The 13173-nt window shown below is 46.0% G+C and overlaps 1 protein-coding gene across 3 annotated transcripts in view; it reads right to left on the reverse strand.

Annotated features, from left to right (window-relative positions):
* Window positions 1–13173, reverse strand: part of LOC124606955 (liprin-beta-1) — a 931859-nt gene that overhangs the window by 148372 nt on the left and 770314 nt on the right. Inside the window, exon 1 of one of the 3 annotated variants that reach the window (XM_047139089.1) lies at window positions 12838–12980. The exons of the other annotated variants lie outside the window; for them this stretch is intronic. Within the exon in view, the coding sequence (XP_046995045.1) occupies window positions 12838–12883 (46 nt within the window). The 5' untranslated portion in view covers window positions 12884–12980. Of the gene's footprint in view, window positions 1–12837; window positions 12981–13173 lie in introns of those variants that run through there. 3 annotated transcript variants of the gene reach the window in all.

The following is a 13173-nucleotide window of genomic DNA, read 5'->3' on the forward strand; positions in this document are numbered from 1 at the left end:
TGTTAGGGTTGAAGGACGGATCCTCAAAACTACAGACCAATATCCTTAACATCGGTTTGTTGCAGGATTCTCGAGCATATTCTGAGTTCGAATATAATGAATTTCCTTGAGACAGAGAAGTTGCTGTCCATGCATCAGCACGGCTTTAGAAAGCATCGCTCCTGTGAAACGCAACTCGCCCTTTTTTCACATGATATCTTGCGAACCATGGATGAAGGGTATCAGACGGATACCATATTCCTTGACTTCCGGAAAGCGTTTGACAAGGTGTCCCACTGCAACCTCCTAACTAAGGTACGAGCATATGGGACTGGTTCCCAAATATGTGAGTTGCTCGAAGACTTCTTAAGTAATAGAACCCAGTACGTTGTCCTCGATGGTGAGTGTTCATCGGAGGTGAGGGTACAATCTGGAATGCCCCAGAGAAGTGTGGTAGGTCCGCTGTTGTTTTCTATCTACATAAATGATCTTTTGGATAGGGTGGATAGCAATATGCGGCTGTCTGCTGATGATGCTGTGGTGTACGGGAAGGTGTCGTCGTTGAGTGACTGTAGGAGGATACAAGATGACTTGGACAGGATTTGTGATTGGTGTAAAGAATGGCAGCTAACTCTAAATACACATAAATGTAAATTAATGCAGATGAATAGGAAAAAGAATCCCGTAATGTTTGAATACTCCATTAGTAGTGTAGCGCTTGACACAGTCACGTCGATTAAATATTTGGGCGTAACATTGCAGAGCGATATGAAGTGGGACAAGGCGTGGGGAAGGCGGATAGTCGTCTTCGGTTCATTGGTAGAATTTTGGAAGATGTGGTTCATCTGTAAAGGAGATCGCTTATAAAACACTAATACGACCTATTCTTGAGTACTGCTCGAGCGTTTTGGATCCCTATCAGGTCGGATTGAGGGAGGACATAGAAGCAATTCAGAGGCGGGCTGCTAGATTTGTTGCTGGTACGTTTGATCATCACGCGAGTGTTACGGAAATGCTTCATGAACTCGGGTGGGAGTCTCTAGAGGAAAGGAGGCGTTCTTTTCGTGAATCGCTACTGAGGAAATTTAGAGCACCAGCATTTGAGGCTGACTGCAGTAAAATTTTACTGCCGCCAACTTACGTTTCGCGGAAAGACCACAAAGATAAGATAAGAGAGATTAGGGCTCGTACAGAGGCATATAGGCAGTCATTTTTCCCTCGTTCTGTTTGGGAGTGGAACAGGGAGAGAAGATGCTAGTTGTGGTACGAGGTACCCTCCGCCACGCACCGTACGGGGATTGCGGAGTATGTATGTAGATGTAGAAGTAGATGAAATTCCTCCAAAATGGCGGCCACTGTATTCAGCTAGCAGGGTAGTATTATGAGAGGACTTGAAAGCAAGGCTTTGGAATAGCAGCAATTTGCATTACTCTCTCAGTCGAGACGATCTGCTGACGGCGAACTGTGGAACAGCGGATCGCACGCCACGTGCCACGGACGCGACGCGGTAGGAAGTGCAGCAGCTGGGGTGTGTCGCAACGCGCTGTATAGGTGGGTGGGCGGCCAGTTTCCGAGTTCGCCAGCCTGCGGCCCACGGGACGGCCACCCACGTCCGGCCGGCGCCGGAATTCGCGTTGGCTCCGCTGAGGTAACAGAGCGCGCGTCGGCGGCTCGGCGCCAAGGCCGCCACACCCAGGCCTCTGTTCCGCGCCGCGGGGCGCATCCACACCTCTCTCTCCACGTGCTGCGCTTGACGCACTGTTTTCCCACAGAACACGCCATCCTCCAAACATGACTGTTTCGTCACTGTCGCCTTCAACAAATGCACACTGTGCCAGCCAGGTATTTAAATTTGATCTGCAAGACAGCAGAAACAACACAGTAACATCGTAACCGATCACTGCAATAAACACTTCAATTTTTTTTCATAAGGCGTTTCAGAGAACATTCTCCATCATAAGGTGGTAACACGACTGATTCCATGAGTACTGTTCTCTGACACTAATGGAAATGGAAAGCGTTGCACCATGTATGAAATGACCGACCGATACCAAAACTGCTATCCCAGTATTTCATGTCTGTGGGCTATGTCGCTTAAGGGTGGTTGGACGTCAAACGGGCCGACTTGGAGCAGGCGAGGCATCACAGGACATTTTAATTTCCAGTGTCTATACTTGTACAAATAAATTCATAAAACTTTGTCAGCATCACCAGGAAGGATTCAGGATTCACAGTCATTGCAGTGGATGTTCGAAAACATAACGAAATAAATTTTTTTTTACGTGTGAAATTTCATCATTTTTTTCACTTACTAATGGCTGCATTTGTTGCTATAGGTACACTTTTCTTCATAAGTTAGAGAGATTAGTCGATGAATTTTGCACATCACACGTACCATACTCACAGGTGTATGAAACTCTAGAATTTATTTAATTTATGAAAAAACGAATGAACTGTTATATTTTAAACTTCATGTTTAGGAAAATCACAAATTTTATAGTTAATTACATCAATTTTTACCACAGTTTTTAATAGATGTCGAAAATTCTAGAGTTTCATACACCTTTAAGTATGGTTTGTATGCTGTGCACAATTCATCGAAGAATCTCTCTTACTTATGAAGAAAAGTGTACCTATAGCAACGAATACTGCCATTAGTAAGTGAAAAAAATGATGAAATTTCACATGTAAAAAAAATTTTTTTTCGCTACGTTTTCGAACTTCTACTGCTATGAGTGTGAATTCTGAGTCCTTCCTGGTCATGCTGACAAAGTTTTATGATTTTATTTTTTTTTGTAAAAGTATAGACAGTGGAAATTAAAATGTCCTGTGGTGCCTCTCCTGCTCCAAGTCGGCCAGTTTGACGTCCAACCCCTCTTAAAGTGTCACTCTTGTGCGAACTTAGTTTCAGTATTTTCAGTACAGAAAAGAGTCATTCCTACAGATGACGAATGACGTGAGCACCCGATGTCCATTTAGTGTGTCTAACGTAACAGTTGCAAGTGGAGATCGCAACAGAGGACGTGCAATGTAGCTTATCGCCGAATTTTGGACTTTGAGAAGGGTCGAATCATTCTAACGTGGACATGGGAGCGTCATACAGACAGATCGCACAGACGGCTGTAGGGCAACGACTGCAGGAATTGTGGTGACACAATGGACTCAGGAACTTGGGACAACAGTGTATCAAGAAGAGTAGGCGCAGCTCCTTCCATAAGGACTCCACCACAAGAAGATCGTAAGATTGTTCAACAGGCGCTGACGACATACGGATGACAATAGCTGAAATTCGGGCTAGGTTCCTACGAACTATCCCGAGTAAATTACTGCAATCTGGTTAGACAACACAAGTCGTCATGCAACGTTTGCCATACCACAGGTAACAGAAGCACCAACTGAGACACTGACTGTTTGTGTTGGTTAGATTGACGCCTACATCCCTGTAGAAGACCTGGTGAAAGATGACAGGAAGCAGCAATTTTCGACATCCATACCTCTCTAAATCCTGAAATCCCGGTGTGAGGAGCTACTGGATGAAACAGGACTGATTCGGTAGCTGCTGAAGGCAGTCTGAATGCTCGACAGTACGTGGGAAGAATGGTAAATCCCACTGCCATATCCTGTTTGACTAGGGTGCCAAATGACATATCCCAGCAAGATAACGCAAGACACCATACTGCAGTTCACATCAAAAACGCATTGAGGAATGGACGAATCCTTGACATTCCTACACATTTCCTTGATTTGTCACCCGTATAGCATGTCTGGGCTGCAGTAGGAAAACATTTATTTTCGTATCAACCTCCAACCAGCACTCTTCATGAATTGAAATAGCATGTGTTTAAGGCATATCACGATATTTCTCAGGATGACTTCGGGCACTTTTTGTTTTCATGCAGCAACTTGTCCAAGAATATTCGCCCTTACCGGGGTAACATCTCACACTGATAATGAAGATGGATATCAGTTCCGAAAGTTTAAACATTTAATATAGGTTATATAATGATTATCTCCACAAAATTTGATAAATATTGGATTGATCTTTCATGGTGTAACATTTAGCATTCCATAATGGTATGTTGTTATAATTATACTATCTTTGGACCCTTGCTATTTTAGCAGCGAGTTTATGCCAACTGGCGTAATATGGAGAAACTCAGATGCATTGCAAAGTACAGTGTGTCATTGACTCATGGAACTACACTCCTGGAAATGGAAAAAAGAACACATTGACACCGGTGTGTCAGACCCACCATACTTGCTCCGGACACTGCGAGAGGGCTGTACAAGCAATGATCACACGCACGGCACAGCGGACACACCAGGAACCGCGGTGTTGGCCGTCGAATGGCGCTAGCTGCGCAGCATTTGTGCACCGCCGCCGTCAGTGTCAGCCAGTTTGCCGTGGCATACGGAGCTCCATCGCAGTCTTTAACACTGGTAGCATGCCGCGACAGCGTGGACGTGAACCGTATGTGCAGTTGACGGACTTTGAGCGAGGGCGTATAGTGGGCATGCGGGAGACCGGGTGGACGTACCGCCGAATTGCTCAACACGTGGGGCGTGAGGTCTCCACAGTACATCGATGTTGTCGCCAGTGGTCGGCGGAAGGTGCACGTGCCCGTCGACCTGGGACCGGACCGCAGCGACGCACGGATGCACGCCAAGACCTTAGGATCCTACGCAGTGCCGTAGGGGACCGCACCGCCACTTCCCAGCAAATTAGGGACACTGTTGCTCCTGGGGTATCGGCGAGGACCATTCGCAACCGTCTCCATGAAGCTGGGCTACGGTCCCGCTCACCTTTAGGCCGTCTTCCGCTCACGCCCCAACATCGTGCAGCCCGCCTCCAGTGGTGTCGCGACAGGCGTGAATGGAGGGACGAATGGAGACGTGTCGTCTTCAGCGATGAGAGTCGCTTCTGCCTTGGTGCCAATAATGGTCGTATGCGTGTTTGGCGCCGTGCAGGTGAGCGCCACAATCAGGACTGCATACGACCGAGGCACACAGGGCCAACACCCGGCATCATGGTGTGGGGAGCGATCTCCTACACTGGCCGTACACCACTGGTGATCGTCGAGGGGACACTGAATAGTGCACGGTACATCCAAACCGTCATCGAACCCATCGTTCTACCATTCCTAGACCGGCAAGGGAACTGGCTGTTCCAACAGGACAATGCACGTCCGCATGTATCCCGTGCCACCCAAAGTGCTCTAGAAGGTGTAAGTCAACTACCCTGGCCAGCAAGATCTCCGGACCTGTCCCCTATTGAGCATGTTTGGGACTGGATGAAGCGTCGTCTCACGCGGTCTGCACGTCCAGCACGAACGCTGGTCCAACTGAGGCGCCAGGTGGAAATGGCATGGCAAGCCGTTCCACAGGACTACATCCAGCATCTCTACGATCGTCTCCATGGGAGAATAGCAGCCTGCATTGCTGCGAAAGGTGGATATACACTGTACTAGTGCCGACATTGTGCATGCTCTGTTGCCTGTGTCTATGTGCCTGTGGTTCTGTCAGTGTGATCATGTGATGTATCTGACCCCAGGAATGTGTCAATAAAGTTTCCCCTTCCTGGGACAATGAATTCACGGTGTTCTTATTTCAATTTCCAGGAGTGCATTTTCCAGAACCAGATTGAACAATGATTATACCAATAGTTAATGGTAGCAGCGTTTACAATTCAGTATAAAATATAATATCCTTTCAGAGGATTAAGTAATTTGCTGCACACACAACATTATTATTCATATCTTCTACTGCGTTGTGTCACGGATGAGGGAGAAGATACGCTGTAACCTTGTTAAGAGGGCAATGATAACATTCGTTTGGATTATGGTAGCAGAGTTAAATGTGGAATTCCAGCCACGATATTAACTTAGATTTCTATGCATAGACGAAAATCGTGTAAAATGCCAGTAGAGGACGAAGCCAAAACCAACTGGAAACTAAACCTCCAGAAGTTTACACTCAGAGTCTCAGATGTAGTCAATCTGTCACCCATCTGTGCTCGTACGATGCATGTCAATAATTTATTACGGCCACAAGAGCGACGTACACTGACGGAAAAACCGCAACACCAAAAAATAATTAATGCAGAGTAACGAAATATCGGGAATACATTTGTCTAGTTAACATATTTAAGCGATTAACATTGCAATATCACAGGTGAAAGTACGCGCGAGATATAACACTGCAATGTGAAACGTGGTACATTAATAACCACTGGAACAACCAGAATATTGAACTCAAGCTTGCGAACGTGCATGCACTGTGTTCTACAGGTGCCGGACGTCACTATGTATGATGGAGCTCCATGCCTGTTGCACTTGGTCGGTCAATACAGAGACTGTTAATGCTCTTTTGGATGACTGGAGTTGTCGTCCGATGATGTCCAATGCGTGCTCAGTCGAAGACACACTGGTTATCGAGCAGACCGAGGCTACATGTCAACACACTGTACAGCATGTTGCGTTACAGCAGCGGTATATGGACGAACATTATCCTGTTGGAAAACACCCCCTCGAATGCTATTCATGAATGGCAGCATGACAGTTCGAATCACCAGAGTGACGTACAGTTTTGCAGTCAGGGTCCGCGGGATAACCACGAGAGTGCTCCTCTTCTCATACGAAATCGCACTCCCGACCATAATTCCAGGTGTAGATCCTGTGTATCTAGCAGGCAGACAGGTTGGTTCAAAATGGCTCTGAGCACTATGGGACTTCAACTTCTAAAGATCATCAGTCCCCTAGAACTTAGAACTACTTAAACCTAACTAACGTAAGGACATCATACACATCCATGCCCGAGGCAGGATTCGAATCTGCGACCGTAGCGGTCGCGCGGTTCCAGACTTTAGCGCCTAGAACCGCTCGGCCACCCCGGCCGGCAGACAGGTTGGTCGCAGGATCTCAATTGGCCTACTTCTAACCAAAACACGGCCATCACTGGCACCGAGGCAGAACCGACTTTCACCAGAAAGCGCAACAGACCTCCATCCTTCCCACCAACTTCCCTCCAATGAGCTCTCGCTTGACAACGCTCAAGTCGCAAATGGCAGTGGTTTGGGGTCGGTGGAATGCACGCTGCAGGACTTTTGACTCGGAGCTCTCCTTGAAATAACCGATTTGTAACAGTACCAACTGCTGTTCAAATCGCAGTTATAGATGCAGTACGATGCCTTAGAGCCATACGCCAAACACTATGCCACGGAAGTTCCACGTGGTCGTCCGGAGCCCTGTCTTCTTGCGTCCGTATATTCTTGTAACCACCGTTATCAGCAGTCATGTGCAGTGACTACATTCTTGCCAAGTCTTTGCGCATTATCGCACACGAAACATCCAGCTTCATAGCCCTATTACATGACCTCGTTCAAACTCAGTGAGATGGTGATAATGGCGTCTTTGTCGCCTTAAAGGCATTCTTAACTAACATCAACGCACCGCTTTCAATCTCAAAGGTAACTAATGCTCACGGTCGTTACAGCGTGTTTTTAAAGCATACCTGATTTGCCTCTTAGTGGCGCTACTTACATCACTCTTTTGCGACTGGTGCTAAATTTGAAGAGACATCTTCAGATGTAGAAACACGCCTACCAACTTTCGTTTATGTGGCACAACTTCTTGTACATGATGTGATTTTTTTGCGTCTGTGTAAATACACTGTGCTGCAAAATTATAGTCATTTCTCATGAAAACTTGTTTCTGAATGCTGTTATCTCTGCAAGAGATATTCCATATAATGACAATAAGACTTTACAGACACAGTATTTTTCCTAGATGATATTAGACACTGTGTATGAACGATCCGCGTGTCGAACTTCATTTTTAACATTGTAGCCTTGTACTGGCAAGAACATTATTTATATTCTAAATAACACGTAGCATAATAATAGTTCTAAAACGTTCTTGCTACGATAATGGAGCAATCAGATATAGGGGGTACATAGTTTCTTGAAACGATACCACGTGGATTTGTCCAAGACCATTTTTCACCCTGAAGAGTTCAGTGCAGAAGTCTTCTGTCCCTAAATCTTTGATCGAGCTTCATTTATTCTGACCATCAATTCAATGGAAAATCAAACTTCAAAATCAAATAAAGAACGAAAAAAATATGAATTCGCACAATAATGTTTCGCTCATCGCGGCGATCAATATTCTGCGTCAGATGCAAGTGCGTGGCGCTGCAGTGTAATACGAGGACGTAATTTTATATGAGTTTCTGTACCAGCTATCGCGGGCATACAGCTTCTCGCTACAGCGATCGCGTGTGGCAACAGTCGCAACAGTCGCAACATCTGTTGGCCATTAAAGCAGACGTTCCTCATTCCAGCAGTTAGGTCCGCACCGCCCGTGGCTGATTACAGCTGTTACATAAAAATGTCAAACTCTGTTGCAGTGTTCGAGGAAACGGCCGGCCTGATTCGCCAAAATATCGAAATATATTCGTTTTCAAGCCGCACAGCTCTACATTTCCGACTGGCATGTTTCAGTCAACACAGCAGGAGGCTCGGGTACGATTCATACCTTACCTTGTGGTACACTTGTACAACTTTTTTTTACATCGATGAAAATGAAATGTCGTGTGGCTAGGGCCTCCCGTCGGGTAGACCGTTCGCCTGGTGCAGGTCTTTCGATTTGACGCCACTTCGGCGACCTGCGCGTCGGTGGGGATGAAATGATGATGATTAGGACAACACAACACCCAGTCCCTGAGCGGAGAAAATCTCCGACCCAGCCGGGAATCGAACCCGGGCCCTTTGGATTGACAGTCTGTCACGCTGACCACTCAGCTACCGGGGCGGACTTTTACATCGATAAAAAAACTGCAATTTCCCATTTATTGCTCAAACTCTTCTGACACTATTCGTATATTACACGAGAGATGCCGGGTGCGGCTCGAATGATTGTTCTAATAATCAGACTCTTCCAACCAGCCGTTTTTTTCTTCTTTCAACACATATCCGAATAACAGTGTATCAGATTCAATTGTATTCAAAGGTTGGTTTTATGGCACATAAGCGCATATTATATATTTTTTTAATCTAGTCCAAAAGAGTGAAGCTGGTGAAATGTATTCTGTAAAAATTATGAATGTCCTATGGAGTAAAATGACAATGAGGCACGTTGTCCGCTGCCGACAGAAAGTGAAACAGAGTTGTATATATCAAGTAAGTGAAGTGGCGTAGAAGAAAGCGCAAGAACGAAACTCATAACATACATAAAAGACGCACTAACTGAAATTCAACACTTATCCCAGCTGGACTCTAAACTGCGAAGAAGTCGCCGTAGTAAAGACGAGTAACTAAGGAGGATTCAAAGCCTGAACAGGGGTCGAGAGGTGTGGAGAAGCGGAGCAAGGCGTCCCGTCGACGACGCGGTCGTTAGAGACGGAGTACGAGCTCGGATATAGCGAGAATAGGACAAGGAAATCATCTGCGTCCTTTTCAGCGCATGGGAAAGGGAATGTCTTACGCCATTTTCAAGACATTGATCCACGCATACGCCACGAGTGATCTTGGGATAACATACATCTGGATTTCAGGACGGGGATTTGAAGAGTTGTCCACCCTCCTGAACGCAAGTCTCGTGCCTTGCCACTGCGCCACCTCGCTGGGTCAAGTGATAAGTTGGGTGGGGATGGAGAGGATGGGAGGGGAAGGGCGGATGAGAGGGGGGAGGAGGAGCAGATAAAAGGTACAACTGACCTCATCCCAAGGCTGGTTTGAATAACGCAGTGTTTTACTATGCAAGGCCCTACTGAAGGAGGGTATGCAGTTGTCTTCCTCCAAACTTTGAACTGACTTAACCCAGCCAGTTGTAGGGGGCCCTGCAGTTCTGTGTGGAGTCTAAACCGCTGTGGAACTTTGCGTTTAACAAATCACTGCCAGAGCGAAAGAAGCTATAGAGACAGAAAAAATCCCAGCAACGAACTTCTGGGCTACTAGTCTGATTACTTAGCCATCAAGCCAAGACGAAGAAAAACAGCAACTTAAATACGGGAGATATAGACAGTTTGCACTTCGTGAACTAAAATTCCTTTGTCGTTGTTCGGCAACTATACTTTGGGACTAAAATTTATTATTTATTAATTTGGGGCAAGGGCGGAGGGGGAGAATTATCAAGTATCGGGTTTCGTTCTTTACAGATTTAACCAACTGGTTAAAGTGATGGGCAACGATCATGCAGATAAACGCCATCTGCAGCATATACAAGGTTGACAGGATAACTATAACCAAATGTTCATCAACAAGGTAGCAACCAACACAAAAACCTCGTAGACGTCATACAGAATAATAGTGCTCAGAGCAAATGCTAAGCGTGAAGGTAATGGAATGTCTCGCGACTGTTTGATGGTCGGCAGTATGAGATGGTTTCAGCCGCCCGCCGGACACGTGCAGAGAGTGTGTTATCATCTCCATCACAATTAATATCTTGGAGTATAGCCCCAGTGAAACAAAAACGGCATAACAAGCCGGGAGACCGCGTCTGAAGTTGTTTGGTCGTCTGCAGCAAGCCTTCCTATTTGACCCCAGTTCCGCGACTTGCGCGTCTTTGACAGGAAGATCAGATGAAATAATAAGGACAACAGAAAACCTAGACCTCGAGCGAAAAAAATCTCCGGCCAGGTCGGGAATCGAAACTGGGACCCCGCGATCTAGAGGCAGCGACTCGAACTTCTTTTTTTGTCTTGTTTCTTTCGATTTGTTTCTTCGTCGTTTTACGCCAGTGGCACTGTGCGGATCTCGCATGAAGTCTTTCAAATTACATCAGGTTTTTTTTTTTTTTAAAAAAAAAAAGAGAGGTTTGTCAGTCCCCTGACCGAACACGCTGAGTTACCGTGCCGCCTCGTTTATATTTATAAGATCGAACCCGGGACCCAGGACGTAATGATTAGTAGTCAACGACTCTTAAGTCCACACTGTGGTTAATACTTCCACTGGATCACGAGCTGCGGACAGAGTGAAGCACAAATTTGAGCACAGAATTACCACCACTACCAACAAGGAGTTCAGAATAAGTAAAAGCTGAATGTTATTTTTACATACGCATCCGAAATTTAGAAACAACTGTACTGTTGGCCTACGCTGGTCGCATGATGAAAGCATTTCATTCCAGTTATCCACCACAACCGGAAATTTCCAGGTTTGAAGTAACGACGCTAAAACAAAGGAGACCGATAAAAACTGCACTAGGGGTATCCTACAAGGATAACAACAATATCATTTATTTTCCTATCACTGTACAGGGAGTTTTAAGGGAAGAAGGAAATTACTTCTATGGTGACACGACCGGTCATTGTAATGAAGAAAACATCACATAGAAATGTTCTTAATCTCAATGATTTCCCTTCATACAACTATTTGAAACTGCTAAGGATGCGCGTTATAATCAACATCTCTGCACAACTTTTGTTAGAAAGGTCACCACCAAATTCAATGCACTTTCCAACTCGTGTAAATAAGTTACATATTGTTACTCGGACCTGGTGCGACAGTTACAGAAGACTATAGACACCAGGCCTGGTTATCAGGACACCACCCATCTACAAAAAGTGCGAAATGCACCAAAGTTGTTGAGAAAACATTCATATGTTACGTGTTTGTCCGTGGTAGCATCAAAATGTTATTGTCTATTACAAATTATGTGCTACTATGTCTGCGGTTGTACTACCACTGTGAGCCTACCACAGTCCGTAGCCGAGGTCTACTCTGAAACAACCAGTTCGAATCCTGCTGGTGAAAAAATTTTCGCCGTCAGTATCCGGCGGACAGGCGGGGGTGAGCTGGTGTCGTCAAGTTCGCCACACTCTACGCAGAGCGCTGAGTTAAATTACAGACCTACCCAGAGTACGTGCCCTACGTCCGCGCAGGGTGACCCATTAGTCAGACTTAGGCCTGAACTTGCCAGCCTTTTTAGTGCTATTCGAAAATAGTATGCTATGAGCGTGTTCACCTAATTCCCTTCTTTGATAATCATCAATAGCAATACAAACACGACATCACACTGCAAACGCACTCACTCTACCTACACGAAACAATTACAGTTAAAAACACTTCTATCGTACAAACAACTAGAAATGCCATCAGCCACACGAGAAAATGGATGTTTCAGAATTATCCCAGCCATCTGGGTCAGACACATACAGTGCCCACATAAAACAGTTACAGCTAGCAAAAATTCACATACTTTTTGCGTGTATTGCTGTTTCTGAAAAGATGCATGCTTCGTAATGTTAAATTGTTGCATTTTAGGTGAAGAAAATCAGCTTTTAAAGTTTGTGACTATCTTTCATTACAAACTAATGGTTGACACTGTTTCCGAAGCAGTAAGAACGACATACAGCTTTGCAGAAACAGGAGGTTATCTAAAACTCTTGTGTTTTAGTAGTCTCAAACGTTTACTAGCTATAATTATTCCTGTATGTAGCCGCGGATGACGATGGACGCAAACCTACAACTATTCGCACACCATTAATCCAGCTAACTCCAAGTGACGTTTCCAGCAACTTGCTATAATTCCGAACATTGTAAGGGGAAAATGACAGAAGATTTAGTAATACCCAGCCGGTCCCCTTTCCTCACTGTTTCGAAGAGATAATCTCGGTCACTGTTGAAAATGGACCATCTATTTATACGATGTTTTGCCTTGGGACCTGCCCATTCTAGCTTTTCTCACAGTATGTCTGCTATCCCCCGAAAACTTCTTGTGTTTGTTCCACAAATGTGGCATTTGTCACATCAGATACGAAGACGCTACAGCAGCACCACTCTCGTACATTGGATAACGTGCACTCCCTTCTAGACTGCCCGATTTAGCTAGAAAGGTGACTTTAACAACTGTGACCCCTCACCACACATGATGCCTGGCTGGCGTGCACTACGACACCGCAGTAGCATGTAGCACTGGCACTAGGAACACGCGTCACGAAGCGGGTGTCGGCGCGGCGGCGAGCGCGCGGCAGCCCGCCTGCTGCACCTCGCACATGGCGGCACCGGCAGCTGCCTCCAAACTGACGGCGCTGCGCCGCCTGCCTTTTTTAGTGCAACTCGCCAGACCGGCGCCCAGCGCAGCGGCCGGGAGGGGAGGCGGTCGCACTACAACAAGTAGCTCTATTAGCCGCCCACGGCGCCGTGCCGCGACGTGCACAGCACGCTCCGCCGCACACCTCCGAAACCTCAATGAGCGC

The sequence above is a fragment of the Schistocerca americana genome, chromosome 3 (genome assembly GCF_021461395.2).
Source record: "Schistocerca americana isolate TAMUIC-IGC-003095 chromosome 3, iqSchAmer2.1, whole genome shotgun sequence".
In the NCBI taxonomy this organism is placed as follows: domain Eukaryota; kingdom Metazoa; phylum Arthropoda; class Insecta; order Orthoptera; family Acrididae; genus Schistocerca; species Schistocerca americana.